At 43.6% G+C, this 16423-nt stretch overlaps 1 protein-coding gene and 1 pseudogene across 6 annotated transcripts in view; both read left to right on the top strand.

Annotated features, from left to right (window-relative positions):
- The first annotated feature begins 4975 nt into the window (after window positions 1-4975).
- The window catches only part of LOC105479451 (mitochondrial tRNA translation optimization 1), a 34830-nt gene continuing 23382 nt past the window's right edge, over window positions 4976-16423 (top strand). For 3 of the 6 annotated variants that reach the window (XR_011623616.1, XR_011623617.1, XM_011737408.3), the window contains exons 1-3: window positions 4978-5397; window positions 9211-9410; window positions 9491-9608. Coding sequence is in view for 4 of the 6 variants with exons in the window: in XM_011737408.3 (XP_011735710.1) it covers window positions 5181-5397; window positions 9211-9410; window positions 9491-9608 (535 nt within the window). In the remaining 2 variants the exon portion in view is untranslated. Of the gene's footprint in view, window positions 5398-5429; window positions 5527-9210; window positions 9411-9490; window positions 9609-16423 lie in introns of those variants that run through there. The other 3 variants (XM_071096850.1, XM_011737407.3, XM_071096849.1) reach the window with 3 other exon arrangements.
- Window positions 7136-7232, top strand: LOC112426294 (U6 spliceosomal RNA; annotated as a pseudogene).

The raw sequence follows: 16423 nt of genomic DNA, 5'->3' as shown, positions 1-16423 counted from the left end.
AGAGTAAAATGGAAGCTGAAATGTGGAAATCCATATCCTTGAAACTGCAAGAGCTGTCCAGGTGTGGTGGCTCACGCCTGCAATCCCAACAGTTTGGCCGATCCAGGCAGGCAGATCACCTGAGCTCAGGAGTTCAAGACCAGCCTGGTCAACATGGTGAAACCATCTCTATGAAAAACACAAAAATTAGCCAGGTATGGTGGTGCATGCCTGTAATCCCAGCTACTCGGGAGGCTGAGGCAGGAGAATCGCTTGAACCTGGGAGGCAGAGGTTGCAGTGAGCCGAGATAGTGCCACTGCACTCCAGCCTGGACGACAGAGTGAGACTCCATTGCCAAAAAAAAAAAAAAAAAAAAAAAAAAAACAGAGAGAGAGAGGAAAAAAAAGAAAGTGCAAGTGCATCTGGATAGTCTTCCAGGATGTTCGGGGGTAACTACCACATTCTGAAGGCCTCTGCTCTATGGTTCTGTTTGTTTTCTCCAGGGACTCCAGCTGCTTGTCATGAAATCCTGTAATTGACTCTACAGTTAGTTTAATGCTCTCTTCCGGGCCAGGTGCAGTGGCTCACTCCTATAATCCCAGCACTTTGGGAGGCTGAGGCGGGCAGATCTCGAGGTCAGGAGTTCGAGGTCAGGAGTTCGAGACCAGGCTGGTCAAGATGGTGAAACCTGTCTCTACTAAAAATACAAAAATTAGATGGGCGTGGTGGCAGGCGGCTGTAATCCCAGCTACTCAGGAGGCTGAGGCAGGAGAATTGATTGAACCTGGGAGGTGGAGGTTGCAGTAAGCCAAGATGGCACCATTGCACTGTAACCTGGGCAACAGAGCAAGACTCTGTCTCAAAAATAAAATAAAATAGGCCGGGCGCGGTGGCTCAAGCCTGTAATCCCAGCGCTTTGGGAGGCCGAGACGGGTGGATCACGAGGTCAGGAGATCGAGATCATCCTGGCTAACATGGTGAAACCCCGTCTCTACTAAGAAATACAAAAAACTAGCCGGGCGAGGTGGTGGGCGCCTGTAGTCCCAGCTACTCGGGAGGCTGAGGCCGGAGAATGGCATGAACCCGGGAGGCGGAGCTGAGATCCGGCCCCTGCACTCCAGCCTGGGAGACAGAGCGAGACTCCGTCTCAAAAAAATAAATAAATAAATAAAATAAAAATAAAAATAAAATAAAATAAAATAAAATAAAATAAAACAAATACATAAAAATAAATGCTGTCTTCCATCAGTTTCTAAAGTCCCCTTAAGTCACTGGTGGTTTCTTTAACCAAAAGCACACAAGCAACAATCCACTGGGCCAGATCAAATATCTCTACTATTGGCCTACCAAAGGAAGAGAACTCACTCTTTATTCAAACTTGCTGCAGCAATCAGTGTCCAAATCACAGAGAAAATGACTGTTTAGTTGAGTCTTGATGTGGAACTTGGATTTTATCTAGTAGGAAACCCCAGAAAATTTGTTTGTGGGTATATATTTTATCTAGTTGACTTTACCACTTCTTCTTCTTCTTTTTTTTTTTTTTTCTTGAGACAGCATCTCACTCTGCCACCCAAGCTGGAATGCAGCAGTGCAATGTCAGCTCATTGCAGCAATTCATACCTCAGCCTCCCAAGTAGCTGGGATTACAGGTGCGCGCCACCACCCTGGCTAATTTTTGTATTTTTAGTAGATATGAGGTTTCACCATGCTGCCCAGGCTGGTCTCGAACTCCTGGCCTCAAGTGATATGCCCACCTTGGCTTCCCCAAATGCTGGGATTACATCTTATTCTGTATACCTCATGTTTGTCTCTAGTCAGCCTTGGGTATGAGAACATCTGGTAGAGCCTACCTCAGTCACAACCCAGAAAGTGATCTCCCTGTGACTTTGTAGCCTTGACCTGTTTATAACCTGTCCACTGCCTTCTAGACAGAGAAACTAAAATTCCCACCTTGCCTGCATATAGCTGCCTGTGGGCCAGAGAATCATACCCCAGAAGTTGATCCTTTTGCAAGCCCCTCTGTGAAGCCCACCTGTGGCCCAGGAGGTCTATACAGAGCTGCTGCTTCCTCCGTAAACCCCCCATTTGCACTGCCCATGCTCTCTAAAGGCTTTCTATACTTGAGATATGAATGCCTTCCCACTTTAATCTTTGGGTACTTTCCCTCATCCCTAAGGTATCATCTAGAGTTTCCTTATGTCTTAAGTGATTATTATTATTTTTTTGGATAGAAAAATATTCATGATTATTAAGAATAGATTACAAAACAATGCATATGCTATGATCTAATTTTTATTAAAAAATATGTAACTGAAGTTGCAGAAAGTGGAAAAAAAATTTTTAAAGAAAAAAGTATCAAAAATAGGCTGGGAGCGGGGCTCACACCTGTAATCCCAGCACTTTGGGAAGATTGCTAGAGGCCAGGAGTTCAAGACCAACATGGGCAACATAGTGAGACACCCCTTCCCCCAACCCCATGTCTACAAACAAACAAAAAATAACAAAGAAAGCAAATTAGCCAGGCCTAGTGTCCACCCATATCTGTAGTCCCAGCTATTTGGGAGATGGAGGCAGGAGGATCGCTTGAGCCCAGGACACGGAGGTTGCAGTGGGCCATGATAGCGCCATGGCACTCCAGCCTGGGCAACAGAAGGAGATCCTATTATGAAAAAAATAATAATAAAGAAAAGAAATAATGTTTACTGTTTTTTGTTTTGTGGGTTTTTGTTTTGTTTTGTTTTGGTTTTTTGAGATAGGGTCTCGCTCAGTCACCCAGGCTTGAGTGCAGTGGCACCATCTGGGCTCACTGCAACTTCTGCCTCCTGGGTTCAAGTGATTCTCCTGCCTCGGCCTCCTGAGTAGCTGGGACTACAGGCACACACCACCATGCCAGGTTAATTTTTCTATTTTTAGTAGAGCGAGGGTTTCGCCATATTGGCCAGGCTGGTCTCAAACTCGTGGCCTCAAGTGATCTGCCACCTTGGCCTCCCAAAGTGTTGGGATTACAGGCATGAGCCACCACTCCTGGCCTATGTGTTTGATACTTTTTATAATTAGAACAGTAAAACTGCCACACTGTAGGGAGACCCCCTGAAACTATTGCTGTGGAATAAAAGATGAAATGCTCCTGATTATTATAAATACAAAGTTGCATGCAGGATTGTGTAAAGAAAATGCCAGGTTGGACTGCCAGAATGAGCCAACAGCGGGTGATGTACCTCCCCCTGCAGAGAGCCTATGAATGATGTGCAGTCAGGGAGGTTTCACATCACCAAGATTCCTATCCCAGAAAAACAGATGTTCATAGCTCTGGGAATGGAATGCGACCCTTGTGGAGAGCCTATAAACGGATGCATGAGGGGCATCTGTTCATATGGATAAGATAGGCTATAAACACCCTCATCTTGCCACAGCTCTTCTAGGCCTCTTTGGGGTTAAGGCATAGTCCCTTCTGAGAATTTCTGGTCTAACAGGTTGTCTAGCTTCACGTCCTGTTTCTATGGATTGTTTGTAACCAGCTTTAGCTGCAACTGTTACTGCTGATTAATATCTTGCTAATCATAGGTTATGGAAAGACTGTTTCTGTTTTAAGGCTCTGTTAGAAATTACTGATGCACACACTATATTGTAAATTCTTATCTCTGTATACTGTACTTCTGCATACAGATGTTACGTTAAAGAATTACTTCATCCCCATGTGACCCTCTCACCTCATAATCAAAGGACCCTAAATCTCTCACTAACCTACTCCCGCCCTCACTAAACTTAATAATAAATGCTGGTATATCCAGTTCATTGGCGGCATCATGGGATCAGAAGGTGGTGACCCCCCTGGACCCAGCTTTCACTATCTTGTGTGTGTCTATTATTTCTCAACCTGCTGATCCGACTGGGAATGAAGAGAGAGCCCCATTGCATTGCAGGCTGCTGGCCAGATCCCGCAATACCACACTTGTTTTATTCTCCAATCAGTCAAACGTTTCCTTTCTGAGAAAGGCTGTGAATCGAGAAAGGCTGTGAATTCCAAAAGGCTGGACATTTAACCTCCAACTGACCAATTCTTCTAATTGGCCATCATTAATTTCTCTTTTTTTTTTTTTTGAGATGGAGTCTCCCTCGCCAGGCTGGAGTGCAGTGGCACAATCTCAGCTCACTCCAACCTCTGCCTAGGGGTTCAAGCAATTCTCCTGCCTCAGCCTCCCGAGTAGCTGGGACTACAGGCGCATGCTGCCACACCTGGCTAATTCTTTTTTTTTTTTTTTTTTTTTTGTATTTTAGTAGAGATGGGGTTTCACCGTGTTGCCCAGGTTGGTCTCAAACTCCTGAGCTCGGGCAATGTGCCCCCCTCGGCCTCCCAAAGTGCTAGGATCACAGGTGTGAGCCACCGCACCTGGGCACCATCATGAATCTTTGGTCCACAAATGTATTTGAACTCCTTTCGAATCTATTCTTTTTCTTTTCTTTTCTTTTCTTTTTGAGAAGGAGTCTCACTCTGTCTCCCAGACTGCAGTGCAGTGGTGCAATCTTGGCTCACTGCAACCTCAGCCTCCCAGGTTCAAGCCATTCTCCTGCCTCAGCCTCTTGAGTAGCTGGGATTACAGGCACAGGCCACCAAGCCCGGCTAATTTTTTTTTCTTTAAGTAGAGATGGGGTTTCACCACGTTGGCCAGCATGGTCTCCATCTCCTGACCTCGTGATCCATCTGCTTCAGCCTCCCAGAGTGCCGGGAATACTGGCGTGAGCCACCGCGCCCAGCCCGAATCTATTCTTATTTTCAGCCCTTAGTTTTTATAGACAAACAGAAGGTGACATTGTATCAGATTGCCAGATCACAAAGATCTGATAAGGCAACGTGATCAAATTCATTGATCGTAGGTGACCACCTGGCGATAAGGACCACAGGGTCTGAGAAAGGACAAAAGACAACCTTTAGTAGGAGCTCCCAACCCAGAACCACAGGAAATCAAAAAGCCCGCACGAACTAGGAAAGAAAACACACAACCGGGCATCCGTGCGATCACCTATCTCCCTCGCCGGGAAAGTAACTCCAAACCGCCAATCACCGGCGACGCTGGACGTAGACGTCTTACGCAGTGACATTAAAGCAAGATGGCCGCGCCCTGCAGATTTTCTCTTGTTGCGTAAGGTTTTTTGACCGTCTCTCGTGTCAGCTTCAAAGTCAGATAGATTTTCTCCCAGCATGTTCTACTTACGAGGCTGTGGCCGTTGGGTCGCGGCTTCCTTCACCAAGCAGCAGTTTCCATTGGTACGGTTGAGCAGTGACAGCGCGGCGCCCCGGACTCCGCATTTCGACGTGATAGTCATTGGTGGAGGACATGCCGGGACTGAGGCAGCCACCGCCGCAGCTCGGTGCGGCTCTCGGACTCTGCTCCTCACTCACCGCGTGGACACGATCGGTGAGGAGCGCGGGTGCTGTGGATCCTGGCGTGGGACGCAGGCTGCTTCTTTCCCGCCTCCTTGGGTCTGAAGTGGGGGACCCTCCCTTAAAGCTAGTGAGAATTCTACCTTCTGTGGTTTCAGCCTCGGTCAGTGTCTCGCAAGGATCAGGCAGGCCAGGCCACAACTCTGGATTAGTCTATTCTGCGAACCATAGATTATGCTGCTGCTGACAGTAGTCCCTTGTGGGAGGTTGGGGTTCGGGGTCCGTGCCTTGGGAAAGTGAGAAACTTCAAGAATACTCGCTGGTAGCTTCTTGGTTCATTGCTGCGTTTACCTTCTACTATGTTACTCCAGATAAAGGGTGAATTAACATTATTAACAATCGTTTATGGCCAGGCGCAGTGGCTCACTTCTTTAATCCCAGCACTTTGGGAGGCTGAGACGGGTGGATCACCTGAAGTCATGAGTTCGAGACCAGCCTGGCCAGCATGATGAAACCCCATCTCTACTAAAAAAAAAAAATACAAAAAAATTAGCTGGGTGTGGTAGCGGGCTCCTCTAATGCCAGCTACTTGGGAGGCTGAGGCAGGAAATCACCTGAACCCGGGAGGTGGAGGTTGCCGTGAGCCAAGATCGCGCCACTGCACTCTAGCCTGGTCAACAACAGCAAAACTCTATCTCAAAAACAACAACAACAAAAAAACAACAACAAAAAAACCCACTTAAATGTATAATGAGAAAAGTATAATCTTTTAGGAAATCATATAGCCTCCTCTCCCCCACCCACAAAACCGCAGTTAATAGTATAAATTTCTTCAGTTATGAGCGGAACCGTCATTTTAAAGAAGGATTTCAGGAATAAATACGTGATTTATTCACAACTTTTACAAAACAATATTCTAATTACTGCTCGCTCCTAAGCAAAAGGCAGGAGGAAAGACAGAGACATATATAATTTACAAGTTGATGTTTTAGCTAGTATCTATCATGATGCTACAGAATGGTCATCCAACAATTACCCATTAGAGCAAAAAAAGTACTGTCCAGTACTAAGCACAAAATCCAGGGACAACAACCCAGAAGGAATATAGGATGCAAAAGGTAGCATGGTGCCAGGCGCGGTGGCTCATGCCTGTAATCCCAGCACTTTGGGAGGCCGAGGCGGGCGGATCACAAGGTCAGGATATCTAGACCATCCTGGCTCTACAGGATACAATGAAGAAAAAAAAATTAGCCAGGCGTAGTGGTGGGTGCCTGTAATCCCAGCTACTCGGGAGGCTGAGGCAGGAGAATGGCATGAACCCGCGAGGTGGAACTTGCAGTGAGCTGAGATGGAACTACTACACTGGAGCCTGGGCAACAATGCGAGATTGTCTCAAAAAAAAAAAAAAAAAAAAAAAGTAGCATGGTTCTTCAAAAGGGCGTCACAAAATCTTGACAGAAACATAAAGATCAGGCTGGGCAGGGTGCTGCGCACCTGCAATCCCAGCTACTGTTTAGGCAGAGGCAGGAAAAGTTCTTGAGTCCAGAAAGCGAAGCCTGTAATGTGCAACGATCGTGCCTGAGTATTCACTGCACTCCAGCCTGGGCAACATAGTCGTCTGTAAATGATTTTTTAAAAATAAAAACACAAGAACCGCTTAATAAATGATTTATTATTATTATATTATTATTTAATATAATTATATAATTATTGTTTATATTTTTAAACAATATAAACCTATTGTTTATATTTTTAAAAAATAAAGATCTAGTGCTTGCTTTGGCAACACATAAAGTTGGAATGACATAGAGATTAACATAGCCCCCGCACAAGGATGATGCACAAATTTGTGAAGCGTTCTATATTTAAAAAAATAATAAAATAAAGACCTAGGCCAGGGGTGATTACTCACGCTTGTAATCCCAGCATTTGAGGAGCCCAGGAGTCTTCTATTTTAAAGGAAGGAGGAGGAAAATAATCTACCGCAGCTGTCATTCCTGTGTTTACAGTAGAGAGACTAAGGTATGTTAGGTAACTTGCCATGATCACAGAGCTCATAAGTGGTAGGTCTAGAAATTGAGCCAGATCTCTTTCACACTCCTCATAATGACACTTCATGCTCATCATCACAGTGCTATCCAGTCTCCCTGTGAAGACCATTAAAACTTTTGGAGGTCTTGGCTGGGCGCCGTGGCTCATGCCTGTAATCCCAGCAGTTTGAGAGGCCAAGGCGAGCAGATCACCTGAGGTCAGGAGTTTGAGACCAGCCTGACCAACATGGAGAAACCCTGTCTCTATGAAAAATACAAAATTAGCCAGGCGTGGTGGCATGTGCCTGTAATCCCAGCTACTCGGGAGGCTGAGGTAGGAGAATCACTTGAACCCGGGAGGTGGAGGTTGCAGTGAGCTGAGATCATGCCATTGCACTCCAGCCTGGGTGCCAAGAGCGAAACTGTGTCTCAAAAAAAAATAATAATATTAACTTTTGGAGGTCTTGATTCTTGATGTGATGGCAGTGGATGTGTGGATGTTGACACAACTTGCCCATCCCTTCACCTCCCAAAACTTTTGAGGTAACCACATGGGTTTAGACCTCCAAGTAAGACTGGGTAAATGTAAGGGAAAGGTATAAAATATGGTCTTCACTCTCAAGAAATTTGTAATTTAATTATATTTAATTCTGCACAGTAAGTGCAAAAAGAAAGTATCAGATGGCATTTATGGAAGACATAATTGGTTGTAGCTCGACCAGTGCCCAAGGGGCTTCTTCTTTTTTTTTTTTCTTTTCTTTTTTTTTTTTTTTTTGAGACAGAGTCTCACTCTGTCACCTAGACTAGAGTGTGATGGTGCCACCTTGGCTCACTGCAACCTCTGCCTCCCAGGTTCAAGTGATTCTTTTGTCTCAGCTTCCCAAGTAGCTGGGTTTACAGGCGCAAAGTGCTACGCCTGGCTAAATTTTTGTATTTTAGTAGAGATGGGGTTTCACTGTGTTGCCCAGGGTGGTCTCAAACTCCTGAGCTCCAGCAATCCACACTCCTTGGCCTCCCAGAGTGCTAGGATTACAGGTGTGAGCCACCACACCCGACTCTGTTTTTTATTATTTCTTTATTTATTTTTGTCCTTATTTATGTTGAAGGACTAGGGACTTCTTACAAGTGTGCTTGATTTGGTAGATTCCTCTGGTGCTGTATCAAAAAAGAACAAAAAATTAAAAAACCAAGTGTACTCGATTTAGAAAGGTTTCATGGGGTAAGGAACTTGTTGCATAATTTGAAAGGAAAAGGCAACCTAGTGAAACAGTAAAAATATGCATCAAGGAAGAGATTCAAAAGAAAGTTCAGGCCGGGTGCAGTTGCTCAGCCCTGTAATCACAGCACTTTGGGAGGCTGAGGTGGGCAGATCACCTGAGGTCAGGAGTTTGAGACCAGCCTGGTCAACATGGTAAAACCTGTCTCTACCAAAAATACAAAAATTAGCCGGGCATGGTGCCGGACACCTGTAATCCCAGCTACTCAGGAGGCTGAGGCAGGAGAATTGCTTGAACCCGGGAGGCAGAGGTTGCAGTGAGCCGAGACTGCACCACTGCACTCCAGCCTGGGTAACAGAGTGATACTCCATCTTAAAAAAAAACAAAAGGAAGTTCAGAAAGTGGTTTGTCATCCAGATTGCTCTGGACACTTCTGCATCCCATTGGGTCTTTGGGATTTTCTTTGTAGTATATCTTTCACGTTTTCTATTTTTTATCGTATGAGATGATTATAGTCACCTGTATAAATATTTTCTTATTAAGTAGTCACTATGTACAAAGTGCTCATATATTTATTTTGTTTATGTCTATTCTCTTTAGGTCAGATGTCATGTAATCCTTCCTTTGGTGGCATCGGAAAGGGACATTTAATGAGGGAAGTAGATGCCTTGGATGGCCTGTGTTCTCGCATCTGTGACCAGTCTGGTGTACATTATAAAGTTTTAAACCGGCGTAAGGGACCGGCTGTGTGGGGTCTGAGAGCTCAGATTGATAGGAAACTCTATAAACAGAACATGCAGGTAAGAATAGGGCATGAGCACAGGAAAGATTATAGTGATTGTTTAATTACCATGTTTCAACTGATATTTTCTTTTGACAGAAAGAAATCTTGAATACACCACTGCTTACTGTTCAGGAGGGAGCTGTAGAAGATCTTATTCTTACAGAACCAGAGCCTGAACACACTGGGAAATGCCGTGTCAGTGGGGTTGTTTTGGGTACGTATTGGTTATAGATGGTGTGTGATAACAGCATATCATATTCCATGTGATAAATTTATTTTAGAGCTAAGTATGGAGATATGTTGCTTATTCAAGGAACTTGTTGCATTTTCTCTACCTGGATGAGGAAAACTATAAATAAATACATTTCTCTTTTCACCTTGACATTTATGATGCTCAAATTCTAGGCTCATCAGTAAGTACCATGTTCCATCTTAGTGTAGAACTTTATAATCTGCATATTTATGTCTCCCTCTCTCCCCATCTATTGTAATTTCTGTTTTTTCTGGTTCTGACTTTAATTTTTTTAAAAATTCATATTTTAACAGCTTATATATATTTTTATGTAAAACAGTTATATATTTTTTATCAAATCATGCATATAATTTTTTCTTAAAATATTAAAAGGGTCTGGGCATGGTGGCTTATGCCTGTAATCCTAGCACTTTGGGAGGCTGAGGTCGGTGGATTGTTTGAGCCCAGGAGTTTGAGACCAGCCTTAGCAAGATGGCAAAACCCCCATATCTACAAAAAAATACAAAAATTAGCCGGCGTTGTAGCAGGTGCCTGTAGTCTCAGCTACTCAAGTAGCTGAAGTGGGAGGATTGCTTGAGCCCAGGAGGTTGAGACTTCAGTGAGCTGTGATTGTGCTGCTGCACTCCAGCCTGGGCAACAGAGTGAGACCCTGTGTCAAAAAAATAAATAAAAAATAAGTCTGGGTGTAGTGGCTCATGCCTGAAATCCCAACACTTTGGGAGGCTGAGGCGGGCAGATCGCCTAAGGTTGGGAGTTCAAGACTAGCGTGAACAACATGGAGAAACACGTCTCTACTAAAAATACAAAATTAGCCAGGTGTGGTGGCACATGCCTGAAATCTCAGCTACTCAGGAAGCTGAGGCCAGAGAATCGCGTGAACCCAGGAGGCGGAGGTTGCGGTGAGCTGAGATCATACCATTGCTCTCCAGCCTGGGCAACAAGAGTGAAACTCTGTCTCAAAATAAATAAATAAATAAATAAATAAAAAAGAAATTTTGAAATTTATGTGGGAAAACAACCATGTACTGCACCGGAGACAGACACTTCAACTTTTTAGTTGTCACTTATATATACTTCCATATGTCTAAATAGCAAGCTTATGCTTTTACTTCCTAATTTACAGTTCTAGACTTTATATATTAACTTTTTTTTTTTTTGAGACGGAGTCTTACTGTGCTGGGCTGGAATGCAGTGGTGCGATATCGGCTCACTGCAACCTCCGCCTCACGGGTTCAAACGATTCTGCCTCAGCCTCCTGAGTAGCTGGGACTATAGGCATGTACCACCATGCCCAGCTAATTTTTGTATTTTTAGTAGAGATGGGGTTTCACCACGTTGGCCAGAATAGTCTCGATCTCCTGACCTCGTGATCCAGCCACCTTGCCCTCCCAAAGTGCTGGGATTACAGCCGTGAGCCACTGCACCCAGCCATCTATTAACATTTTTTGAGACGGAATCTGGCTCTGTCACCCAGGCTGGAGTGCAGTGGTACCATCTCAGCTCACTGCAACGCTCCCCTCCCAGGTTCAAGCGATTCTCCTGCCTCAGCCTCCCAAGTAGCTGGGATTACAGGCGCCTGCCACCATGCCCGCCTAATTTTTTGTATTTTCAGTAGAGACAGGGTTTCACCATATTGGTCAGGCTGGTCTTGAACTCCTGAACTCAAACGATCCGCCCGCCTCAGTGTCCGAAAGTGCTGGGATTATAGGCGTGAGCCACTGTGCCCAGCCTATTAACTTATTATTATGGTAATTCTCTTTAATATCCAACTTTCCTTCCCTTTCTCCTTCTAATATAATTATACCATAATTTTTGGTTGATAGTATTTACATTGTTGACTAAGTATTGTTTACTGCACAGAAGTGTATTATGTTTGTCCCTTTCATATACTTGGTTTTGCCTTGAGTTAATAATTGTTGTATTTTATTTATTTATTTATTTATTTATTTATTTACTTATTTATCGAGACAGAGTCTTACTCTGTCACCCAGGCTGGAGTGCAGTGGTATAATCTTGGCTCACTGCAACCTCCATCTCCTGGGTTCAAGCAATTCTCCTGCCTCAGCCTCCCAAGTAGCTGGGATTACAGACACCAGCAACCATGCCCAGCTAATTTTTGTGTTTTTAGTGGAGACAAGGTTTCACCATGTTGGCCAGTCTGGTCTCGAACTCCTGACCTCAAGTGATCCGTCTACCTCCACCTCCCAAAGTGGTGGTATTATAGGTGTGAGCCACCACGCCTGGCCTTCTCCAGATTTTTTACTTCTGTTTATGTGTTTGGGCTGCTCTCTTTCATGTACACAACTTCCTTTAAATATCTAGTGAACTTTGGTTTTCTGTTTACTTTTTTGTGTTTTTGGTTTTGGAGACAGGGTCTTACTCTGTCACCCCGGTTGGAGTGCAGTGGCACTATGATGGCTCACTGCAGCCTCCACCTTCCAGAGGTGATCCTCCCACTTTAATCTCCCAAGTAGCTGGGACTATACATGTACACCACCACACCCAGCTTATTTTTAATTTTTTTAGAGATGTGGGATCTCCCTATGTTGCCTCCCTATGTTGCCTAGGATGGTCTTGAACTCCTAGGCTCAAGTGTCCTCCCACCTCAATCACCCAAAGTATTGGGATTATAGGCATGAGCCACCATGCCCAGCCTGTTATATTTTTAAATGAACCACTAGGCCGGGCACGGTGGCTCACACCTGTAATCCCAGCACTTTGGGAGGTCGAGGCGGGCGGATCACCTGAGGTCAGGAGTTCGAGACTAGCCTGGCCAACGTGATGAACCTGTCTCTACTAAAAATACAAAAATTAGCTGGGTGTGGTGGCATGCACCTGTAATTCCAGCTACTCAAGAGGCAGGCTGAGGCAGGAGAATCACTTAAACCCAGGAGGCGGAGGTTGCAGTGAGCCAAGATAGTGCCACTGCACTCCAGCCTGGGCAACAAGAGTGAGACTCCGTCTCTAAATAAATAAATAAGGCACTAAAACACTGACTGGAGGATTTATGTATGCACAGTTAATTTTATTGCCTGGCTAATTCTGGAGGTGATTAAAACTTGAACTGCCGGGCGCGGTGGCTCGTGCCTGTAATCCTAGCACTTTAGGAGGCTGAGGTGGGTGGATCACCTGAGGTTGGGAGTTTGAGACCAGCCTGACCAACATGGAGAAACCTGTCTCTATAAAAATACAAAATTACTCAGGTGTGGTGGCACATGCCTGTAATCCCAGCCACTCGGGAGGCTGAGGCAGGAGAACCACTTGAACCCTGGAGGTGCAGGTTGTAGTAACCCGTGGTAGTGCCACTGCACTCCAGCCTGGGCAACAAGAGCGAAACTCCATCTCAAAAAAAAAAAAAGAAAAGACTTGAACCAGCCTTTTGGACTGGTGAATTCTCAAATATCAATGTCTGTTAGTTCTCAGAAGAATCAATTTTCCACCTAAGAGAATAATACGGCTGCCCACTAGCATTTTGGGAACAAAATGGTAAGAGAGGCTGTGCCAGGGAGTGTCATCTTTTATTTTATTTTTTATTTATTTATTTTTATTTATTTTATTTATTTTTGAGACAGAGTCTTGCTGTGTAGCCCAGGCTGGAGTGCAGTGGCACGATCTCAGCTTACTGCAACCTCTGTCCCCTGGGTTCAAGCGATTCTCCTGCCTCAGCCTCTCGAGTAGCTGGGACTACAGGTGCGTGCCACCACACCCCGCTAATTTTTTGTATTTTTAGTAGAGACAGGGTTTCACCGCATTAGCCAGGATGGTCTCCATCTCCTGACCTCGTGGTATGCCCGCCTCGGCCTCCCAAAGTGCTGGGATTACAAGCGTGAGCTACCGTGCCCGGCCTGGGAGTATCATCTTTTAAAATACATATCTTAATTCCCATTTTCATTTTTATTATAGATTAATTAATTTTCTTGATTGGGAAATACATACTTAGGGCAAACAACTTAAAAGCTACAAAAAGCATATAGAGTGAAAAGATAGTCTGTCTTAGCCGGGCGTTGTAGCTCACACCTGTAATCCCAGCACTTTGGGAGGCTGAGGCAGGTGGATCATCTGAGGTTGGGAGTTTGAGACTAGTCTGGCCAACATGGCGAAACTTGTCTCTACTAAAAATACAAAAATGAGCCAGCCATGATGGCTTACACCTGTAGTCCCAGCTACTCAGGAGGCTGAGGCAGGAGAATCACTTGAACCTGGAAGGTGGAGGTTGCAATGAGCTGAGATCTCACTACTACATTCCAGCCTGGGTGAGAGCAAGAGTCTGTCTCAAAAGGAAAAAAAGATAGTCTGTCTCCTTCACTTTGTCCCCTCAACCAGCCAGTTTTCTTTCTCAGGAGCATTTGCTCTGTTAATCTCTTGTGTAGTCTTTCTACCTAGGCATATGTACATGTCTTCATGCATATGTATACATATTTTTTATTGTTTTCACAAAATCGTAGCATATTATACACAAACACACTGTTCTCTGTACTTCTTTTAAAAAAAAACCTTAATCTGTGTTTGCTTTGCTTTTGGAGACCATGCTTTTTATTTTATTTTTTAAGTTTGTGGGTTTGTTCTGATGGTTACCTTAAAAGCTATGATTTTATATATAATATAATATGCTCACTGACTTCCCTCAAGTAACAATTACTAGTTTTACTTTCATTTCCTTTTCTCCTCCGACTTTCTTTATTTTCCAGATTTAATGGTTATATTGTTTTTATTAGTATTTAAGTTTATACCCTTAAATTGTTTATTTATTTATTTTTGAGACAAGTTCTTGCCCTATTGCTTAGGCTGGAGTGCAGTGGCATGATCACAGCTCACCGTAGCCTCGACCACCTGGGCCCAAGTGATCGTCCTGCCTCAGCCTCCTGTGCAGCTGGGACCACAAGCATGTGTCACCACCTCTGGCTGATTTATTATTATTACTATTATTTTGTAGAGATGGGAGTCTCACTATGTTGCCAGGACTGGTCTTGAACCCCTGGGCTGAAGTGATCTTCCTGCCCCAGTCTCTCAAAATGTTGGTGTTATAGTCATGAGCCACTGCGCCTGGCCAATTTAATTTAATATCTTTAAATGCTATTTTGTGACCCTGTCCATATTTTGTAGGCCCAACAGTAACAATTTTTTGTGGTAAAATATACAAACCATAAAATGTACCATTTTAACCATTTTTAAGTGTACAATTCAGTACTATTAAGTACATTGACAGTATTGTGCACCGATCTCCACCAGTTGTCTCTTGAACTTTTTCATCATCCCAAATTAAAATTCTGTACCCATTAAACAAAAAGTCCCCATTACCTGAAGAATAAACCTCCATTTTACTGTAAGGTAGAGCTATCTGAGAACAAAACCTTAATGTGCAAATGTCAGCTGTTTATTTTATTTTCTGACCCAAGTTTCGTTTCTACATTCCTCGTCAGTTCTTATTCTCAGTTCTCCAATTTCTGAGCCTTTGCAGGGCAAATTTGTTCATCTCATTGATATCTTCTCTTCAGATATTAATACTTAAGTTATAGCTGTCTCCTCTCTGCTAGGTGAGTTACCATTCTTTTAACCACTTTCTATCTTTCAAAAATATATTGAAATTTCTCGTGTTCTGACTGGTTCTTTTTCATTACTTGTCCTTTTGGTTTTATACCTTTTTTATTCCCCTATTGGATTTTCTTTGAGTTTTAGAAGGGAGAAAAAATGTGAGGTTATATGCCATATTTATCCTGAAGGCTAAAATTAATTAATTTTTTAAATTAATTGAGACTTTTTAGTGTTGATAGGATTTTAGGTACATGTGAATTGGTGATAACACATTGTATTCTCTCTCCTACATTGCTTAGATTGAGATTGATACATGTAGCCTTCTGACTCATTTAAAATGCTTTGTCTGGGGTATGGGAAATGGGAAGATACTGCTCACAGTTTACACATTTTCAGCTGTAAGTGTTGAATAAGTTCTAGCAATCTAGTGAGCAGTATGGTAACTGTAGTTAATAATAATGTATGATATACTTGAAATTTGCTAAGGGAGCAAATCGTGAGTGTTCTCACCACACAAACAAAATGTGTAACTATGTGAGCTGATGGTTATATTAATTAGCTTGATTATGGGTATCATCACAGAAGGTATACTTGTATCAGAACACCATGTTGCATGCTCTAAATATATGCAGGTTTTTTATGTGTCTGTTATATGTCGATATGGCTTGAAAAAACAAAAATATTAAATATGATTCTCAAGTTTCTAAAGACTGATAGTTTTTCTGTAGTTCTAATAAAAAATAATCACATTCCATTTTTATCCATGGTAACAATTGAAAAATGACTTTAGGCCGGGTGCGGTGGCTCACGCCTGTAATCCCAGCACTTTGGGAGGCTGAGGTGGGTGGATCACCTGAGGTCGGGAGTTCAAGACCAGCCTGACCAACATGGAGAAACCCCATCTCTACTAAAAATACAAAACTAGCTGAGCGTGGTGGCACGTGCCTGTAATCTCAGCTACTTGGGAGGCTGAGGCAGGAGAATTGCTTGAACACGGGAGGCGGAGGTTTCAGTGAGCCGAGATTGCACCCCTGCACTCCAGCCTGGCGATAGAGCAAGTCTTCGTCTCAGATAGATAGATAGATAGATAGCACCCATCAACTCGTCATTTACATCAGGTATAACTGACGAGTTGATGGGTGCTGACGAGTTGATGGGTGCAGCATGCCAACATGGCACAGGTATACATATGTAACAAACCTGCATGTTATCCACATGTACCCTAGAACTTAAAGTATAATAAT

This window comes from Macaca nemestrina, chromosome 5 (assembly GCF_043159975.1).
Source record: "Macaca nemestrina isolate mMacNem1 chromosome 5, mMacNem.hap1, whole genome shotgun sequence".
Classification (NCBI taxonomy): Eukaryota; Metazoa; Chordata; class Mammalia; order Primates; family Cercopithecidae; genus Macaca; species Macaca nemestrina.
Note: the sequence above shows the minus strand (reverse complement) of the source record. Positions and strands in the feature narration are given on the sequence as shown.